Raw genomic sequence first — 19,562 nt, 5'->3', positions numbered from 1 at the left:
GATGAATGGTGTTCATTGTATATAATCTGTTCTACAGTGCACTGAAGAGGCTCTGGTGGCTCAATACCATACTAGCACACTTTACATTGGTTTGTACCAATATACACCTGATCTAAGGTAAAATATTTAAATAATATTGGCTGGCGTTGAGTGGTACGGTATATCAGATATATTCCATTTAGCTAGCATGATGCTGAATGAGTTGAAGACGAGTAGCTGAATGAAATATATCTGATAGACCATGAAAAAAAGCCAGCCAATATTATTATTATTATACATACACATTCATTTTGGTTGTTCAACATGTTTTTCTCTTTCAAAACCTTCTGTATTTAACGAAACAAACCTGGAGGCCATGTTTGTTTACAAATTATCACAGTCGCTCGCTAGCATGGAAGTTTTACATCTCCAACATACATGTTGTCTTGACAACCATGCAATATCGTAAACCATATTCAACGCTCGTTCTCCATTGGATAGCGTGGCGTAATACACATAGGATAAGCGATATGCTAACAATATTGCATGCTATCAAACTAAATGAATGAAACCCGCTAGAAGGGAATAGAACACGTTTTTATTCCATCAAAAAAGTGTCCTGCATGTATTATAATAATAAAGCATGCTGCTCAGAATACCAAATGGCTGTCAAGAAATATTATTGTCTCATTCATCTTTAAAGGAACAGTCCACCGTACTTCCATAATGAAATATGCTCTTATCTGAATTGAGACGAGCTGCTCCGTACCTCTCCGAGCTTTGCGCGACCTCCCAGTCAGTCAGACGCGCTGTCACTCCTGTTAGCAATGTAGCTAGGCTCAGCATGGCCAACGGTATTTTTTGGGGCTGTAGTTAGATGCAACCAAACTCTTCCGCGTTTTTCCTGTTTACATAGGTTTATATGACCAGTGACATGAAACAGGTTCAGTTACACAAATTGAAACGTAGCGATTTTCTATGCTATGGAAAGTCCGCACTATAATGACAGGCGTACTAACACCTTCTGCGCGCTTCGGCAGCGCATTGATATCTGAGCTCCGTATCAATGCGCTGCCGAAGCGCGCAGAAGGTGTTAGTACGCCTGTCATTATAGTGCGGACTTTCCATAGCATAGAAAATCGCTACATTTCAATCTGTGTAACTGAACTTGTTTCATGTCACTGGTCATATAAACCTATGTAAACAGGAAAAACGCAGAAGAGTTTGGTCGCATCTAACTACAGCCCCAAAAAATACCATTGGCCATACTGAGCCTAGCTACATTGCTAACAGGAGTGACAGCGCGTCTGACTGCGTCTGACTGACTGGGAGGTCGCGCAAAGCTCGGAGAGGTACGGAGCAGCTCGTCTCAATTCAGATAAGAGCATATTTCATTATGGAAGTACGGTGGACTGTTCCTTTAACCCCACCCACAATCTTTTCGAAGGCACTGCATGGTTAGAGATATTCATTCAGACACAAAAGTGTTTCGAAATAACCACAACAACTTCGGAATCATTTTAGTTGTGTGCTAATGGTTGTCATTTATTTGGCAAAAAAAAAAAATATATAAAGTGTTAGCAGCTTTTCTTATGATGTGTTGTACAGGACAGCTCATTCATTGTTATCAGCTTATGAACAAAGTAGGATCTGGCTCATGAACTACACTGGACGGGGTGGACCTGATCGAACACGCTCCCAAGTCATCAATGCACAAAGACATTGAAACTACTCTCCTATCCGACTGTAGGGTATGAAAGCAGAACCAGCAAAGACAAAGCCATTTGTCTTAGACAAATGAAATGTGCTTCCATATTCCATTGCATGGAATACTTCAAGAGATATGATAATAAATAAATTTCATACAACAATAATAATAACAACAACAACAAAACTGATTATAGACACTGTCTTGGTGGTCATTAATGGTTGAAAAGAGACAAATTTGGTAAAAATTATTTATAGAGCATGCTAAGTTTTGGGTATTTCCTAAAACCAAATACGCTTTGCTGATAAAAATTGAGAACAAATAAAGATAGTACATCTTAATCATTTTATATTTTTCCTCATACACTGCATGTCTATGAACAACTGCTCTGAATGTCAATTTTAGGTTGACGCAAACAAAGACACTGCAACCTTGCAGTTATACCAATTTACCAAAGAAATAATACTAACATATACAGTATTAATACCTTTCCACTTCCCATCAATAGACGTTTATGACGTCTCGTGTTTCCTTTTAGAATTTCGCGCCAGATTTTGCCTCCAACCTAAATATTACACAAGGAAGTGGTTTCAGTGTTTAAAAGCTGCTGCAGTCTCATGCTTCGTGTAGTACTGGGGATTTCTGCCTTGATTTCAAGGCTCTTATCAACATTAATATACCACTGAGATGCCAAAAATAAAAAATAAAAACCACACACATACAAACCATAGGATCACTGTCCAATCCTGGTATGAAAGGCACTGAGGAAGTTCGTATCACCAAAAGCAAACAGTCTTTTTTGTCTCCTTTTGCTGTGCATGTAAAAAAAACATGACAGATTTACTCTGAAAAATAAATCGCTATTCTTATCGAAAGCACATTTTAAGTGGGTAGCTACAAAACTACACTTCTCTTCAAACATCTGCTTCCCTGCATGTCGTTTTCTGAAAGGAAGAAAAAAATAATAAACTATCGGATTTTCAGTTAAAGGGACACTTCTACACTTGGGTGAAGCGAACAGTCTGGAAAAACCCGCTGACTGGGTAAACTCGATTCCACTCTCTCAAGTAGGCCAGTCTTTTATTAAAACATGGCAAAATGGCTCAGTCTGTAAGCAAATGGAAATCTCTGTATCTGGTTCACTTTACTGCATGTTCAAGTAACAGACAGAGGCAGACCATGTACCAAATTAGCGATTTGTTAAACATCACGTGATGACATTTGGCAGGTGCTACAGTACGTGCTAAAGGCATTTGTTATTCGCTCTAGCCCTGGGTACTACACACCACGCATCCCATAATGCATTAGGTCTGAAATGCGGAAGGAATGCAGGTAGTGGGTGAGGAATGAAATGCTTTGGATGAAGTTTGGAAAGTCAGATGGACCGGTGCGCCTTGCAGCTGAGCACTAAAGGGATTGGCTTGGTCTGTCACATGATCTGGCACTTAAGGAAAGTCTTTAAGAGTCTCGCTCTTCAGGTTGAGCTTTTACGATCAGTCAGAGTCGATCCTGGTGTACTTCACCGTGCCCCACTGTACTGATCGCCATGAAAACGGGACGTGGTAGCTGCGAGGGACAACGCCTTGCACGTTCCGCTCCAGATACTGCAAAACCCAATACCACCACACACGTGACAGGAAGTTGCTTGGAGACGCTGCTTTGAGTTCCTGCACAATCAGAAAAGGGTTTGGGTTCATTAATAAAGATCAAGTTCACGCATACACTTGCAGCCAGTATTTAAAAAAAACAAAAACAAACAGTAACACTTTACCTTAACATCATTTACTGCATTAGTTAACATTAAACAATAAATATCAGTAATACATTATACATAAGACTTGTATACACTAGGCTTGTAGTACTCGAGTCCAGGACTCGGATTCGAGTCCGACTTGTGACTCGACTTGGACTTGAGCACTGATGATTTGGACTCGTAAATTGGAGACGAGGACTCTGATTTTTTTCTTTATTTTTTTGTAACATGCCATAATAATTTGGCATATTTATATTTACATTAATTTTTGTACTAATTTTGTGCAAGTGTGTCACACCTGCGCGCCTTGGTGCGTGCATCAAATAGACTCTTACGTGTGCGCCGTAAACGACTCGCACCTGCACAGGATTAAGGCACAGTCAGCTATATAAAAACCATGAAAACACACTTACTTTGCGAAGTATTGAATTGCGTTGCTGACACTTTACCGAGCCTTATTTCCTTATCCCTGATTTCCTGTTTCTCGTCTTTGATTCTGCCGAGTCTACGATAGTCTGTTTGTGTCTCGCTCGACCTATTGCCCGTTTTGCTGTTTTACGACTTTGCCTGCCATTCTGGATTGTTTACCTGTCTTCACTTGCATTAATAAACACACCTTCTGCACTTACATCCATCTCCCAACCATCTCTGACAGAATACTTCACACTCCCTGATAAAGAGAAGCACATTCACCTGTTCATACGTCATGTTCAGGAATGCCGTTAAAACAGCCACCATCAAATGGTGCAGTTAGAATCTTGTTCTTGGACTCGACTCAAAATTTTCTGAAATGACTTGGACTTGGCGGGCGGCACGGTGGTGTAGTGGTTAGCGCTGTCGCCTCACAGCAAGAAGGTCCGGGTTCGAGCCCTGTGGCCGGCGAGGGCCTTTCTGTGTGGAGTTTGCATGTTCTCCCCGTGTCCGCGTGGGTTTCCTCTGGGTGCTCCGGTTTCCCCCACAGTCCAAAGACATGCAGGTTAGGTTAACTGGTGACTCTAAATTGACCGTAGGTGTGAATGTGAGTGTGAATGGTTGTCTGTGTCTATGTGTCAGCCCTGTGATGACCTGGCGACTTGTCCAGGGTGTACCCCGCCTTTCGCCCGTAGTCAGCTGGGATAGGCTCCAGCTTGCCTGCAACCCTGTAGAACAGGATAAAGCGGCTAGAGAAGATGAGATGAGACTTGGACTTGACTCGGACTTGAACACTGGGAACTCGAGACTGGACTCGGACTTGAGGTTTAGTGACTTGACTACAACACTGGTATACACCATATCATAATACATCATTAATACTCCATACATACTGGAACTCTAATTTTCAGTTTATCAAATTGATGACTAAAAACAAATCCACAAATTAGCAAAAAAAAAAAAAGAAAATTTACAGCAACATGTTCCCAAATGTTAAGTTACTGAACTCCACGTATAAAAATTTAAATTTGCTCCTATTTTACCAACCACAAACATGTCAAATTAAGGTGTTTTATCTTGTTTGCATGGTCTATCTTGTTCACTATGGGATTCTTTTCACTCACTGATGGTATGAACACTAATTTTAATATTACTTTTTATTAATAAACCAATAAATCAAACCATCAGGAAAGTTGTTTGTTCTTTTGTTAACGTTACACATGCTGTATTTATTAATATTAAAAAAAAGGAATTACATGTGATTTAGGGATCATTTTCATTTAGTATAAATACACAGGCAATTATAGAAAATCCTATGCACTGATTGGTCGAGAAATTCAGATTATTTCTCGATAATCACCTCAAGCGACTCTGCAAAATGGCGCCCGATCGCTTCATCACCGTAAGTGAGGAAGAATTACAAATGATGAAAGGAAATGCTGTTCCTAAAAGCACTAAAGATGCTACGAAGTTTAGTCTAAAACTATTCAAAGGGAAGGTGAAATTGTGATTTATTTTATCTATTTCAAAACAAAGTATTTTCTGTGAGTCGGTGCAGATGAGTGACAAGTCTGTGCGCACCTTTATTACATTTGCATGCCACTTCTGAAGTTTGAAATACATATTTTTAATACGATTTTTTAAAAAATAACCATGTGTATTTATACTAAAACAATTATCCACCTCAGGCTCCATGAACAATTGTTAAATAATTTGTTGACATACGATACTAAAATGTGAACTTAAACTGAAAAATAGAATGTGTTCATGACACTGAAAATAAGCGTTAAATTATTGTTCACAGTGTAATGGAGGAATGAATAGCAGGGTTCCCACTCGCAGCCAAATGTCAAATTCCCTGACTCTTTCCTGACTCTGACTGACTAAAAGGCTGAATAATGAACGGAGGAACAGGCTGCCTTTGTGCCGAGCAGACAAAAACCAGCCACAGTTCTTTAAACTCATCAATCTGTGGCCTTTATTTACTAGTTCACAGATGTTTTCAGGACAAAATGTAAAGTTTCATTGCTTAAACACAGTGAAACAAGAGTGCTCTGAGAGCACAATATCCCCCGCTGGAAACTAGGCCATAACTCTGGTAAAAAGCGACTGAATTGAACGAAATTGCAATATGCGTATTACCGACATATAACAAAGAATCCTGCCAAGTTTTGTGAAATTCCTCCACAAATTGTGAGAGGAGTTGATTTCAGAAGGTGAGCACCCTTCCCGGGACGGACAGATGGACATCGCCGCGACATAATCCCCCTTCAGGCCTTTCAGCCAGCGGGGGATAAAAATTGTGAGGGAAGTTGATTTCAGAAGGCAAGCACACCTTGATGAAATTGCCAAAGTACAAGTCTGTTAATAATCGAGGGCATAACTCGGGTAAAATCTGCCCAAATTAAACGAAATTTCAATATGCGTATAACTTTTATATAACAAAGTCTTCAGCCAAGTTTGGTGAAATTCCTCCACAAATTGTGAGAGGAGTTGATTTCAGAAGAACGTACACCCTCATGAAATTGTCAAAGTACAAGTTATTTAATCAAGAGTCAAAACTCTGGGAAAATTTTCACAAACGAAATTAAATTGCAGTATGCGTATTACCGGGTGGCACGGTGGTGTAGTGGTTAGCGCTGTCGCCTCACAGCAAGAAGGTCCGGGTTCGAGCCCCGTGGCCGGCGAGGGCCTTTCTGTGCGGAGTTTGCATGTTCTCCCCGTGGGTTTCCTCCGGGTGCTCCGGTTTCCCCCACAGTCCAAAGACATACAGGTTAGGTTAACTGGTGACTCTAAATTGACCGTAGGTGTGAATGTGAGTGTGAATGGTTGTCTGTGTCTATGTGTCAGCCCTGTGATGACCTGGCGACTTGTCCAGGGTGTACCCCGCCTTTCGCCCGTAGTCAGCTGGGATAGGCTCCAGCTTGCCTGCGACCCTGTAGAACAGGATAAAGCAGCTAGAGATAATGAGATGAGATGAGGTATGCGTATTACTGTCATCTAACAAGGCGTTTTGCCAAGCTTTGAGAAATTTGTCAAAAAATTGAGAGAGGAGTTGATGTCAGAAGGCAAGCACATCTTCATGAAATTATGAAAGTACAAGGTTGTTAATCAAAGGCCACAACTCTGGTAAAATCTGCCCAAATTAAACGAAATTTAAATATGCGTATAACTGTCATATAACAAAGCCTTTTGCCAAGTTTGGTGAAATTCCTCTACAAACTGTGAGAGGAGTTGATTTCAGAAGGAGAATACCCTTTCCTTGGATGGATGGACGGATGGATGGCTGGATGGCTGGACGGACGGACATCGCCACAACATAATCCCCCTTTGGGCCTTTCGGCCAGTGGGGGATAAAAACTCAAAAAAAAAAAAAGAAAGAAACTACTCGTTGGAAAACAGTACATTTTGATAAACGAAAAATTGAACCTGTTAACAAAGAAATTCCCTGATAGTCCATGACTTAGGCCAAAAATGATCAAATCCCCTGACTTTTTTTTTTTTTTAAACTCCATGACCCATGTCTGTGAAGATACTCAGTCATCCAGGTACATAGTAATCTGCCTTTCAGACAAGAGGCGAAACGTCTTCAAGACTTTTCAAGCAAGTCCAGTTGCTCTCTTCTACCAACCACAGATTACTATGTACCTGGATGACTGAGTATCTTCACAGATATGTTTCTACGCACTTTGGGATGAGTTCCCTTCGACTGGTGCGGGAGTATGAGAGGACTTCCAGAAAACTGGCAGACATCTTAGCCAGAGAGGATCGTTCATTTTTGTCAACCTGGAACGACCATCACTGAACAGAGGTGGGTGTCTATGACATCTATCAGCCACCTACAATGCAGCCATCAGCATTCTGATTCGGATTCTATGATGATCCATGAGAGGATAAATACTTGATACTCCCTATTAGACAGACAGAACTGAGGATGCCTTTCGGACGAGAGGCGAAACGTCTTCAAGACTTTTCAAGCAAGTCCAGTTGCTCTCTTCTACCAACCACAGATTTCCATGACCCATGGGAACCCTGGAATACTGATGCATCATGGTGTTTTTAAGCATCCATTATAACAATATTGTGTGTCAGATACTGCATCTCTGTATAAACAAATTCCTGTTGAAGTTTACTTACTGACTGATTAGCCATGGTATGGTAGCACCAGAAAAGGCGTGTGGTGATGAAGTAGGCAATGATGACATCTATGGTGTAGTGATCATGAGCGAGAAGGATGCAGAACACGCCAACGATGCACAGCGTCCCACACGCCCAGTGATAGCACCAGAAGCGCCTCGGAGAGTCTAAGACACACAAAATGGAGGGGAAGTGTTTCATATCAGTGCAACTGCACTTCTTTCTATGCGTTTTTCCCCCCAAAAAAATAAAATAAAGCCCTTATGGAAGGCTTCCGTGTTGTTACGTCCATAAGGAAACCTAAATGATCTGAGGCTGAGGTGGAAAAGTGACCAAACAATAAAGAAGTGTCTCTCTCTTCATTCCTTCTATCTTTTTTGCTAACATTTGTATGAAAACATTTCGATGCAAAGTGATGTATATGGCCTATGTTCCAGTGTATGTGCTGAAGTCTAACACAAGGTGGCGCTGTTGGCCGAACTGAGTTTCGAGAATTGGGAATGACTCCTTACACTCTTTAATGAAGAGATAGGTGAGGGTCAGCATGACCGTGTGGCCGCTGTACAGGTAGTCCCCACACATGTGATGAGAGCCAGTGATGGTCAAACCTCCTCCGGCAAGCATCTTCATCACCCGCCACATCTGGGACTGCCAATCTCCATGCAGCTATGGCACAGAAAAGAAGAATGAGAAATCCAGCCTTGAATATCTGCAGTCTAACACAACCAGTGTGATTTGCAACTACAGCAGAAAGTTTGGAACAAGTGTTTTACAACTTCACACTTCCCCAAACACGAACATTTGCTTATTTATGAAAGAAGAACATGTCACATTTTATTACCCCCACCAGCTGTGCTGGAGGAGGCCATGTTTCCACCTCCGTTTGTTTGTTTGTTCCCAATGTAACTCAAAAAATAGTGAACACATTTTGATGAAATTTGGAGGAAAGGTGGGTCATGGGCCAAGGAACCATTGATTAGATTTTGATGCAAATCCGGATATGTATGTAGAGCCAGGATTTTCTTTTGTCTTTTCCCAACGTAACTCAAAAGTAGTGAATGGATTTTGATGAAATTTGGTGGACAGCTTTAAAATCAAAATCACTTGAACCTAATGTTGATACGTAGCTTGGCGAAGGTATACACTCTACTGACTGCCCTTCTAGTTCATTATAATTGCATTTATTCTAGCCACAGTCACTGGATATGAGCAATCGCGTGGTCTGACTGGCTCCTCTACTACTAGGATATCTACCGTGAGTAGAGAAAAACAAAATGGAGTGTGTTGCTGAACCAACGGAGGATGAAATAAAAACTGTACTTGAAAACAACCCCCCCCCCAAAAAAAAGCAACAAAATATAGAATAAAAGCATTTGATGGTAAGAAAATATCTTTTTTTATTTTTCAAGAAATTATTATTATTATTATTATTATTATTATTATAGGGCGGCACGGTGCCTCACAGCAAGAAGGTCCGGGTTCGAGCCCCGTGGCCGGCGAGAGCCTTTCTGTGCGGAGTTTGCATGTTCTCCCCGTGTCCGCGTGGGTTTCCTCCGGGTGCTCCGGTTTCCCCCACAGTCCAAAGACATGCAGGTTAGGTTAACGGGTGACTCTAAATTGACCGTAGGTGTGAATGTGAGTGTGAATGGTTGTCTGCGTCTGTGTGTCAGCCCTGTGATGACCTGGCGACTTGTCCAGGGTGTACCCCGCCTTTCGCCCGTAGTCAGCTGGGCTAGGCTCCAGCTTGCCTGCGACCTTGTAGAACAGGATAAAGCAGCTACAGATAATGAGATGAGATTATTATTATTATTATAGCATTTATCACAAATTGCGACCGTCATTTCACCACTTTATTTACATTCTAAGCGGAAATGATTTTGTCAGACGTTTTGTATAAAGTTTTTTTTTTATCGAATTTGCTAAAAATAAAAATGCTCTGTTTCTCAAAATCCAGTAAATGTGGAGAGAATAAAACAGTTATTCCACTCAATCTCGTTGTACATGCTCGTCAGCTCATGTACGACTCGATTTCATGGAATAACTTAATTAATTTTAATGTTGTTGAACCGCTACGAAACAAGTTAGTTCCTTAAACAAACAACCCCCTCACCAGTCTCTCTTCTTCTTTTTCTTGAAGGTCAGACAAAATAATGCAGCTTATTATGTTACTGGAAAACTGTAAACTCCTCCGACCTGAACACTTTTCCATGGTGGAAAACTTTAGGGCTTCATCTCTGGATGTTACAAGGCAGCGACACTGGAGACTCTTTCCAAAGAGTTAAACAAACACCTCCTCATAGAAAATGTCTGTACATCAACAGTTATGCAGGTTTATAATCCTGTTCATGTGGAGCCTCCGCCTTCAATAACTACCTTTCTAATAAGCTGCTATAGAAACGATAATGTGTTCGAGAACGAGTGTATTAATGTGAACTGTGCTTTGCCTTGCAGCTGGAACTACTGTCAGAGCTGCTTTTACAGAAAAGTAATCAATACCTTCTGGCGAATCAGATTTGAGAATTCAGTCGTACTGTGGCTGTGGAGTCCCTCATTGTAATACAAACTGATATTCTGTAGAAGGAAATGATACTGTTAAAAAAAAAAGCCCTTACTGGGTTTGTGTTTACATTACATTTATTTATTTATCCCCCTGTCTTTGGCCATGTACACACGTAGCCGGGTATTTTTAAAACCGAACATTCCCCCCCCCGTTTATAAAAATGTTTTATCCACACCACCTCGTCTTCGAAAAAAATCCCTTCCACACATAACCGAACATCTGCGTTTTCAATCACGTTCATAAGCATTCCAAACCTGTAGATGGCATTATTTCCCCAAATCCTACCCCCTAATCACATCAGAATAGCCCTCTGTTGGCGTCACTTCCGCCTAAACATAAAACATGGCGCCAAGCTCGTTCGTCTGGACAGACTCGGAGACAGAATTGCTTCTAAACACAATTTTGGAGTATAAACTTCAAAAGACGCAAGAAAACGTTGATTGGGAATCTTGTCAGTAGTTGGGCTTCTAAAATTAAACATGTAAATAACACCTGCACAATAATTAACGCTTTCAAGGCACTACTCCGATCCATTACTCTGTCCATGCTTATAATCTGGCTTCTGCAGTAAACAAAGGTCGCACGTCTGACGTCAGGGCAGATTTGTTGTCATTTTTTTGGCGCAGATTGTGACGTTCTAAAACGCAAAACTCCGGTTATCTCTGTCTACACGAAAAGGCATACACGGAGTTTTCAAAAATCTTCACTTTGCCCGGAGTTTTTTTAAATATTCGTTTTTGATGTGTTTTCATGTGGATGACAGGCCAAAACGTAGAAAAATATCTTCGATTTAGCAGATACCCGGCTACGTGTGGACGGGGTCTTTGTCTCTTTTTCTTTCTCTTTGTTTCTGTCTCTCTCTCTGTCCCCCTCTCTGCTCCTCTCTCCCCCTCCTCCTCCCGCTTTCTCTCTGTCTCTCTCCCCCTCTCTTTCTTCCCCCTTTCTTTCTCTCCCTCTCTCTTGCTCCCCATCCCTCGCTCCCCCTCTCCTTCCCTCTCTTTCCCCCATTTATCCCCCCACTCCTCTCTGTCCCTCTCTCCCTCCTTTCTAACTCTCCTTCCCTCTCTCTCTCTGTCCCTCTCCCCATCTCTCTTTCTTACCCACTTCTCTCACTCCCCTTCCCCGTCTCGCCCTCTCCCCATTTATCCACCTCCCCCTGCTCCTCTGTCCCTCTCCCCATTCCTCTCTCCCTCTCCTTTGCTCTTTCCCCTTCCCTCTTGCTCCCTCTCCCCCTTCCTCCCTCTCCCTTTCTCTCTGTCTCACCCCCTCTCCCCATTTATCCCCCTCCCCCACTCCTCTCTGTCCCTCTCCCTTGCTCTTTCTCTCCCTCTCTCCCCCTCCCCTCTCTCTTTCTCCCCCTCCGTCTCTTTCTCTCTGTCCCTCTCCCCTCTCTTTCTTCCCCCTTTATCTGCCTCTCTCTCTCCCCCATTTATCCCCGTCTGTCCCTTTCTCCCTCTCCCCCCTGTCCCTCTCTCCCTAGCTCTTTCTCTTCCTCTCTCCCCCTTCCCCTCCCTCTCTCTCTTTCTCTCCCTCTCTCTCTGTCCCTCTCTTTCTCCCCTGTCTCTCTCTCTCTCTCTGCCCCCCCCCCCCCCACTGCACTCAACAGGAAAGCAGGATCTGACACACAAAGGGCACCCTGCTTGGCACAGCTGGTGACAAATGCTTCCCTCCAGACTGTGTAATAAGCACTTCCTGTCCCATGTAGTGGGCGTGTGCCCCCAGGTTCCCACCCCCACCGCATCTCTACCCCACCCCCCACTGACTCACTCACACAAACAGACACACTTGCCAGGGAGGGGTCGCACCATGGCAACACAGTCGCACTCCAAACAATCATCTCATTTCTTTATTACTCATTCTCCTTCGTCTTGCAACTTCTTTGCTTAGAGCTACTGGTTGTGGGGGTTTTTTTCAGTGACACTGTGCCATAAACCAAATCAAAAGACAGATTGAAAAGTTAAAATATGCTGCTGTGAGTCTCTCGACCAGCTTCAAAGCATGTAGCCTGGAACAGGATTCAGAAATGGAGAACTGCACGAGCTAAACTGCCTTGAGGTTCCAATAAATGGTCCTCTTTGCAAAACATGAAACGACTTTGGTGATTTGTCATTGTGCAACATGTTTAATTTGCGTCAGCTTCTGACCTTGTGTTTCTCATTTCTGCAAAGAGTTCATTTTCCAATCATCCAGTTAAATCAACAAGTACCATTTTCATTATTCCGATAAATTTAACCTGACTAGGATTTTCTTCACTGTTGGAAATGAGAAACAGTAAAAAGCATGATTTATACAATCCTAGATTTATACAACCCTGACCGATGCTGAAAAACCTAACAGACCCAAGATATAATATCTCTACGAATGCCTCAATACCGAGATTTCCATGCTGATTTACTCGTAAAAGATGCTTCAATATCATCATCCGCTACCATGTGAAGTTATGGGATGTGTGTGTGTTTTGTCACAAGGAAGTAGATGACAATCAAAGAAGAGGAACTACAGCATCCTTCTACAGTACAAATAACCGGGGGGGGACCAAACCAAAGCAAACATTTTACAACACACAACTCAACATGAAAAGTTCACTTCTAGCAGCACGCAGCAGCAAGCAACATTGCAGCAAAGATGGCTAGGACATAAAATCTCAGTCCAAACCAACCAATGTAAAAAAAAACAAAGCAAGTAGCATACGTACATCAACACATACTGTACGTGTGGAATTTTTCATAGCCATTGTTATAAAACAGAGCTACAGTGTCTTGCAAAAGTATTCATCCCCCTTGGTGTTTGTCCTGTTTTGTCGCGTTACAAGCAGGAAATAAATGGATTTTTAGGGGGTTAGCACCATTTGATTTACACAACATGCCTGCCACTTCAAAGGTGAAAATTGTTGTTTTATTGTGACACAAACAATAATTAAGATGAAAAAAAAACAGAAATCTGGAGTGTGCAGAAGTATTCACCCCCTTTCGTATGAAACCCCTAAATAAGAGCTGGTCCAACCAATTCGCTTCATAAGTCACATAATTAGTTGATTAAGATCCACCTGTGTGCAATCAAAGTGTCACATGATGTCTGTATAAATCAACCTGTTCTGGAAGGACCCTGACTCTGCAACACTACAAAGCAAGCAACATGAAAACCAAGGAGCCTCCAAACAGGTCAGAGACAAAGTTGTGGAGAAGTATAGATCAGGGTTGGGTTCTTAAAAAATATCCCAAACTTTGAATATCCCAGGGAGCACCATTAAATCCATTATAGCAAAATGGAAATAATATGTCACCACTACAAACCTGACAAGAGAAGGCCCTGCCCACCATACAAGGAGGGCATTAATCAGAGATGCAACAAAGACACCAAAGATAACAGTGAAGGAGCTGCAAAGATCCACAGTGGAGATGGGAGTATCTGTCCATAAGGTCACTTTAAGCCGTACACTCCACAGAGTGGGGCTTTAGGGAAGAGTGGCCAGAAAAAAAGGTCACTGCTAAAGAAAACACGTTTGGAGTTTGCCCAATAGCATGTGGCAGATTCCCCAAACACATGGAAGAAGATTCTCTGGTCAAATGAGACTAAAATTGAACTTTTTGGCCATCATGGGAAATGCCATGTGTGGTGCAAACCCAACACCCTGAGAACACCATCCCTACAGTGAAGCATGGTGGTGGCAGCATCATGCTGTGGGGATGTTTTTCATCTGCAGGGACAGGTGAGCTGGTCAGGACTGAAGGAAAGATGGATGGCACTAAATACAGGGCAATTCTGGAGGAAAACCTGTTTGAGTCGGCCAGAGGTTTGAGACTGGGATGAAGGTTCATGTTCCAGCAGAACAATGACCCTAAACATACTGCTAAAGCTACACTCGAGTGGTTTAAAGGGAAACATTTAAATGTCTTGGAATGGCCTAATCAAAGCCCAGATCTTAATCCAATTGAGAATCTGTGGCATAACTTGAAAATTGCTGTACATCAACGCAAACCATCTAACTTGAAGGAGTTTGAGCAGTTTTGCCTTGAGGAATGGGCAAAAATTCCAGTGGCTAGATGTGCTAAGCTAATAGAGACTTACCCCAAGAGACTTGCAGCTGTAATTGTAGCAAAAGGTGGCTCTACAAAGTATTGACTTTGAGGGAGTGAATACCTATGCACATTCCAGATTTCTGTTCCCCCCCCCCATCTTAATTATTGTTTGTATCACAATAAAACAATTTTCGCCTTTAAAGTGGTAGGCATGCTGTGTAAATCAAATGGTGCTAACCCTCCAAAAATAAAATTTTAATGCCAGCTTGTAATGCGACAAAACAGGACAAACACCAAGGAGGATTAATATTTTGCAAGACACTCTAAATATAAAACACAGTGCATTCATTGCATACTGAGATGCTTTTCTGTTCACCATGGTTGTAAAAAGTTGCTATGAGTTACTGTATCCTTCCTGGGGGGGGGCCCCAGACCAATCTTTCCGTTTTCCTCTGACCTCTCTTATCAACAAGGCATTTGTTTCCACCCACAGAACTGGCACTCACGCGATGTTTTTTTGTTTTTCACACCATTCTGTGTAAACTCTAGAGACTGTTGTGTGTGAAAACCCTGGGGGATCAGCAGTTTCTGAAATACTCAACCATTCCATCTGGCTCAAACCAACACTCATACCACAGTGAAAGAAAGTCACACTTTGAAATCACAATTTTTCCCATCCTGATGTTTGAAGTGAACATTAACTGAAGCTCTTGATTTGCAGCTGCATGATTTTATGTATTGTGCTGCTGTCAAGGGATCGGCTGATTAGAGAACTGTATGAAAACAGCAGGTGGATGGTGTTCCTAATAAAGTGTCCGGTTAGTGTAAGTTTTTTCACTTTGATTTTTGAAAAACTTCCGAAATAAAAATAAAAAAAACTATAGTCCGATGATATAACCCTGTGAGCGTAACCAAATAAATATGTCTGATATGGTTTGTGAGGCATCGGTTAGCCAACTAGCTAACTCTGGTTTAGTTACACGGTGTGTTGACGTCACACGTTACCATAAATGCCGTCCTGAAACGTCCTGAGAAGATGCCTTCAGTCAAAAGTCGTGCCTTATTAGACACCTGTCTATTATGGCAGCGAAGCAACAACTTTCTGTTTGGAACACAGCCAATGTTTTAAAGGGCTGATGACACGAACATGACTCTATGCAATTTCTTAAATAAACTATACAACATGGCAAACATGTTAGATTTCTGTTATAATTACGTGAAAAGAAGCTGTTGTTACGTAAATATCCAACTTTTAATTGCACAGTGCAAGAAAACTGGGTCCGTGGCTCGCGGCCATGTTGTGACGTCAGCGGGAGAACACGCTGCGGTTCACTGGCTGTTCTACTCTGGTTCTACTCAATGGAAATGGCGCATGAAAACGCCGGTGAACTCTCTAGTGCTAGCTCTTCCTCTTCTGGGAGTCTAGAATTGTGTTGATCTCTTCCGAATAGAATCTATGATAGCCTACCCTCTTTACCCTTTGCCTCTCGTTGCTAGGCGGCAGTTACATGAAAGCCGCAAGCTTTCACAAGCAAATACATGACTGATATCACGCCGACTTTATGATTACATTTATGATTATCATGTAGAATCTATAGCTGTACATACCTTTATCTTATGTCGTTTCACAACACATGTTCTGACAGGAGGACTGTCTTTGGATCCGGCATAGCTACTAGTAGACCCCCTCCAGAATACTGGCAGTGTTGCCAGATTGGGAGGAATCCCGCCCAGTTGGTCGGTTTCAAGTGCATTTTGGTGGGTTTTGAACATATTTTGGGCTGGAAAACTTCAGCAGTATCTGGCAACAGATACTGCCTGACTTGCTTCACCCACTTTGCATGCAGCTCGGGATCTCTGGGAAACTTGAATAAACTTACCCCATCCTTGTGGGTTTTGGAGCAAAAGCCGGCAACACAACACGAAGGCATAATAACTAATATATATATATATATATATATATATATATATATATATATAATATTATATAATAATAATACTAATAATGACAAACTGAACACCTGTCGCATCAACAACAAACTGGTAAGTTAGGAGGAAGGTTCTTTCGCTGATGTCATATAGCTCCTCCTCCTCTTTCGTCTCCTGGGTGCTGCAGCCCCGTCAAATTTGCCCAAATAGCCGCGTTTTTTATCATAACTTGTAAAATAGGCGCCTTCGTGAATTAATATATGGATCATCGGGAATTACTTTTTATATTATAAAACATCGCCAAAGATGTCAAAAACGTGTCATCAGCACTTTAAGACATCCCTGACTGATTAATATTCAAAAGTTTTCATTTCAGTATCACTCTCAGTACTGACAAGTGTCATTTTTTGGGTCAAGACTTCAGACTGTGGTCGCAAAAGAGTCCCGGACAATGTTCCCAACTCTCAAAACGTGGCATCAGTCATGAATCTCTCATCTCTTGTTAATTTTTCATGAACAAACATGACTTCAGACCAAAACAAACATTATGACAGTTCAGTTTGGCAGTCACTGGATATCGCTCTTTGACACTCGATATCAAGAGTGCGTTTTTACTTAAGCCAGGATGTGGAAGTCTGAAGTTAAGTACTGAACATTTTAAATTGGGATTGGACTTGGAGCAGATCAGAGAGGTTGCGGTTGAATTTTACACACCTCATCCCACAGGATAATATGAGAACATAATCATTTATGGTCAGACTGAAATCACTGCGAGAAGTGACTCAATTTCCAAACTGATTGGCTCAATAATTCTCTAGTGTAGGTACAAAACGAGCAACAACCTTACAACCTATGAACATAAACGTGACACGCAAAACATTAGTAACCCTCTGAGGTGTGAGTGTATTTTATGGCACTCTAACGATTTTGGCATGCTCCGATTTTATTAATTTCAACAAATCTAAGCAGTATTTTCAAAGTCATATGAATTTTTTTGTATTCAGCACAAGTTCAGCTACAATAATATATCTGTAGTATGTACGTCATGATTGTACTTTAAAAAAACAACAGATAAATGAAGATGTTGTAAATAGCAGTTTTACAGCATCGTTAGGTTAATATGGGATGGCCTTGGGCTGAGGTGCCCTTGCCCACTGCTCTGGGCAGTGGCGTGCACAGACATTTTGGGGGGCAAGTGCTCTGGGGGGAAAAAAGGGCACTTTTTTGCGCATGTGGAACACCTTATTATAAAAGTCTGAGATTTAACCCTCTTCTTGTGTTCGGGTCGCCACTGACCCGTTTTAGTTTTTAAAGTGCTGATGACACGTTTTTGACATCTTTGGCGATGTTTTATAACATAAAAAGTAATTCCCGATGATCCATATATTAATTCACGAAGGCGCCTATTTTACAAGTTATGATAAAAAACGCGGCTATTTGGGCAAATTTGACGGGGCTGCAGCACCCAGGAGACGAAAGAGGAGGAGGAGCTATATGACATCAGCGAAAGAACCTTCCTCCTAACTTACCAGTTTGTTGTTGATGCGACAGGCGTTCAGTTTGTCATTATTAGTATTATTATTATACATTATTATATATATATATATATATATATATATATATATATATATATATATATATATTAGTTATTATGCCTTCGCGTTGTGTTGCCGGCTTTTGCTCCAAAACCTACAAGGATGGGGTAAGTTTATTCAAGTTTCCCAGAGATCCTGAGCTGCATGCGAAGTGAGTGAAGCAAGTCAGGCGCACTCGTGACAAGTGGGAGCCCTCACCAACATCCGTCCTGTGCTCTGAACACTTCGATTTGGATTGTTTTGACACCCTTCCCAGCTTAAAAGAATCTCTTGGGTGTTCAGTTCAGCACAAATGTGTGTTACTACCATCAGCAGTGCCTACACAGTGTTGCCAGATTGGGAGGTTTCCCGCCCAGTTGAGCGGTTTAAAGTGCATTTTGGTGGGTTTTGAACATATTTTGGGCTGGAAAACGTCAGCAGTATCTGTTGCCAGATACTGCTGACGTTTTCCAGCCCAAAATATGTTCAAAACCCACCAAAATGCACTTGAAACCGCCCAACTGGGCGGGATTCCTCCCAATCTGGCAACACTGCCAGTATTCCGGAGGAGGTCTACTAGTAGCTATGCCGGATCCAAAGACAGTCCTCCTGTCAGAACATGTGTTGTGAAACGACATAAGATAAAGGTACGTAGAGCTATAGATTCTACATGATAATCATAAATGTAATCATAAAGTCGGCGTGATATCAGTCATGTATTTGCTTGTGAAAGCTTGCGGCTTTCATGTAACTGCCGCCTAGCAACGAGAGGCAAAGGGTAAAGAGGGTAGGCTATCATAGATTCTATTCGGAAGAGATCAACACAATTCTAGACTCCCAGAAGAGGAAGAGCTAGCACTAGAGAGTTCACCGGCGTTTTCATGCGCCATTTCCATTGAGTAGAACCAGAGTAGAACAGCCAGTGAACCGCAGCGTGTTCTCCCGCTGACGTCACAACATGGCCGCGAGCCATGGACCCAGTTTTCTTGCGCTGTGCAATTAAAAGTTGGATATTTGCGTAACAACAGCTTCTTTTCACGTAATTATAACAGAAATCTAACATGTTTGCCATGTTGTATAGTTTATTTAAGAAATTGCATAGAGTCATGTTCGTGTCATCAGCCCTTTAAAGGTGTAAAACAACCACTTAATGTTAATTTATTACATCAAGGCTTTTTGACTTTGCCAGGAATCTCTAGTTGAACAAAATAGAAAAAGAAATTTTTGTTTTCCTAAATCTGAAAATGGTCTAGCAAAAAATATAATACTTATGTGCAGTTGTTTCTGTATGCGACGGGCTACTTCACGACAAAATAATTACAGCTTGGGCTTAGAGGGCAAACAATACATTTTCACTCGATTCATGTGTTACCTGGCTGGTGGGGCAAGGGAAGAGCTGACTGACTGCCCGATGTGTTGTCTGCGCTACAACAAGGCCGTGGCTTCCAGGACGCTATGCTGCTGCAACCTCACATTGAATGCACTGCACGCT

At 41.9% G+C, this 19,562-nt stretch overlaps 1 protein-coding gene across 2 annotated transcripts in view; it reads right to left on the bottom strand.

The window, feature by feature from the left end:
* Window positions 1–1,399: 1,399 nt before the first annotated feature.
* sgms1b (sphingomyelin synthase 1b) overlaps window positions 1,400–19,562 on the bottom strand; it is a 79,014-nt gene continuing 60,851 nt past the window's right edge. For both annotated transcript variants that reach the window (XM_060939565.1, XM_060939566.1), the window contains exons 4-6: window positions 8,501–8,654; window positions 7,989–8,155; window positions 1,400–3,354 (exon numbers count right to left, since the gene is read on the bottom strand). In XM_060939565.1, the coding sequence (XP_060795548.1) occupies window positions 3,181–3,354; window positions 7,989–8,155; window positions 8,501–8,654 (495 nt within the window). In that variant the 3' untranslated portion in view covers window positions 1,400–3,180. The remainder of the gene's footprint in view (window positions 3,355–7,988; window positions 8,156–8,500; window positions 8,655–19,562) is intronic.

This window comes from Neoarius graeffei, chromosome 14 (genome assembly GCF_027579695.1).
Source record: "Neoarius graeffei isolate fNeoGra1 chromosome 14, fNeoGra1.pri, whole genome shotgun sequence".
Taxonomy (NCBI): Eukaryota; Metazoa; Chordata; class Actinopteri; order Siluriformes; family Ariidae; genus Neoarius; species Neoarius graeffei.
The sequence above is the reverse complement of the archived record's forward strand: the minus strand, read 5'-3'. Positions and strand labels throughout refer to the sequence as shown.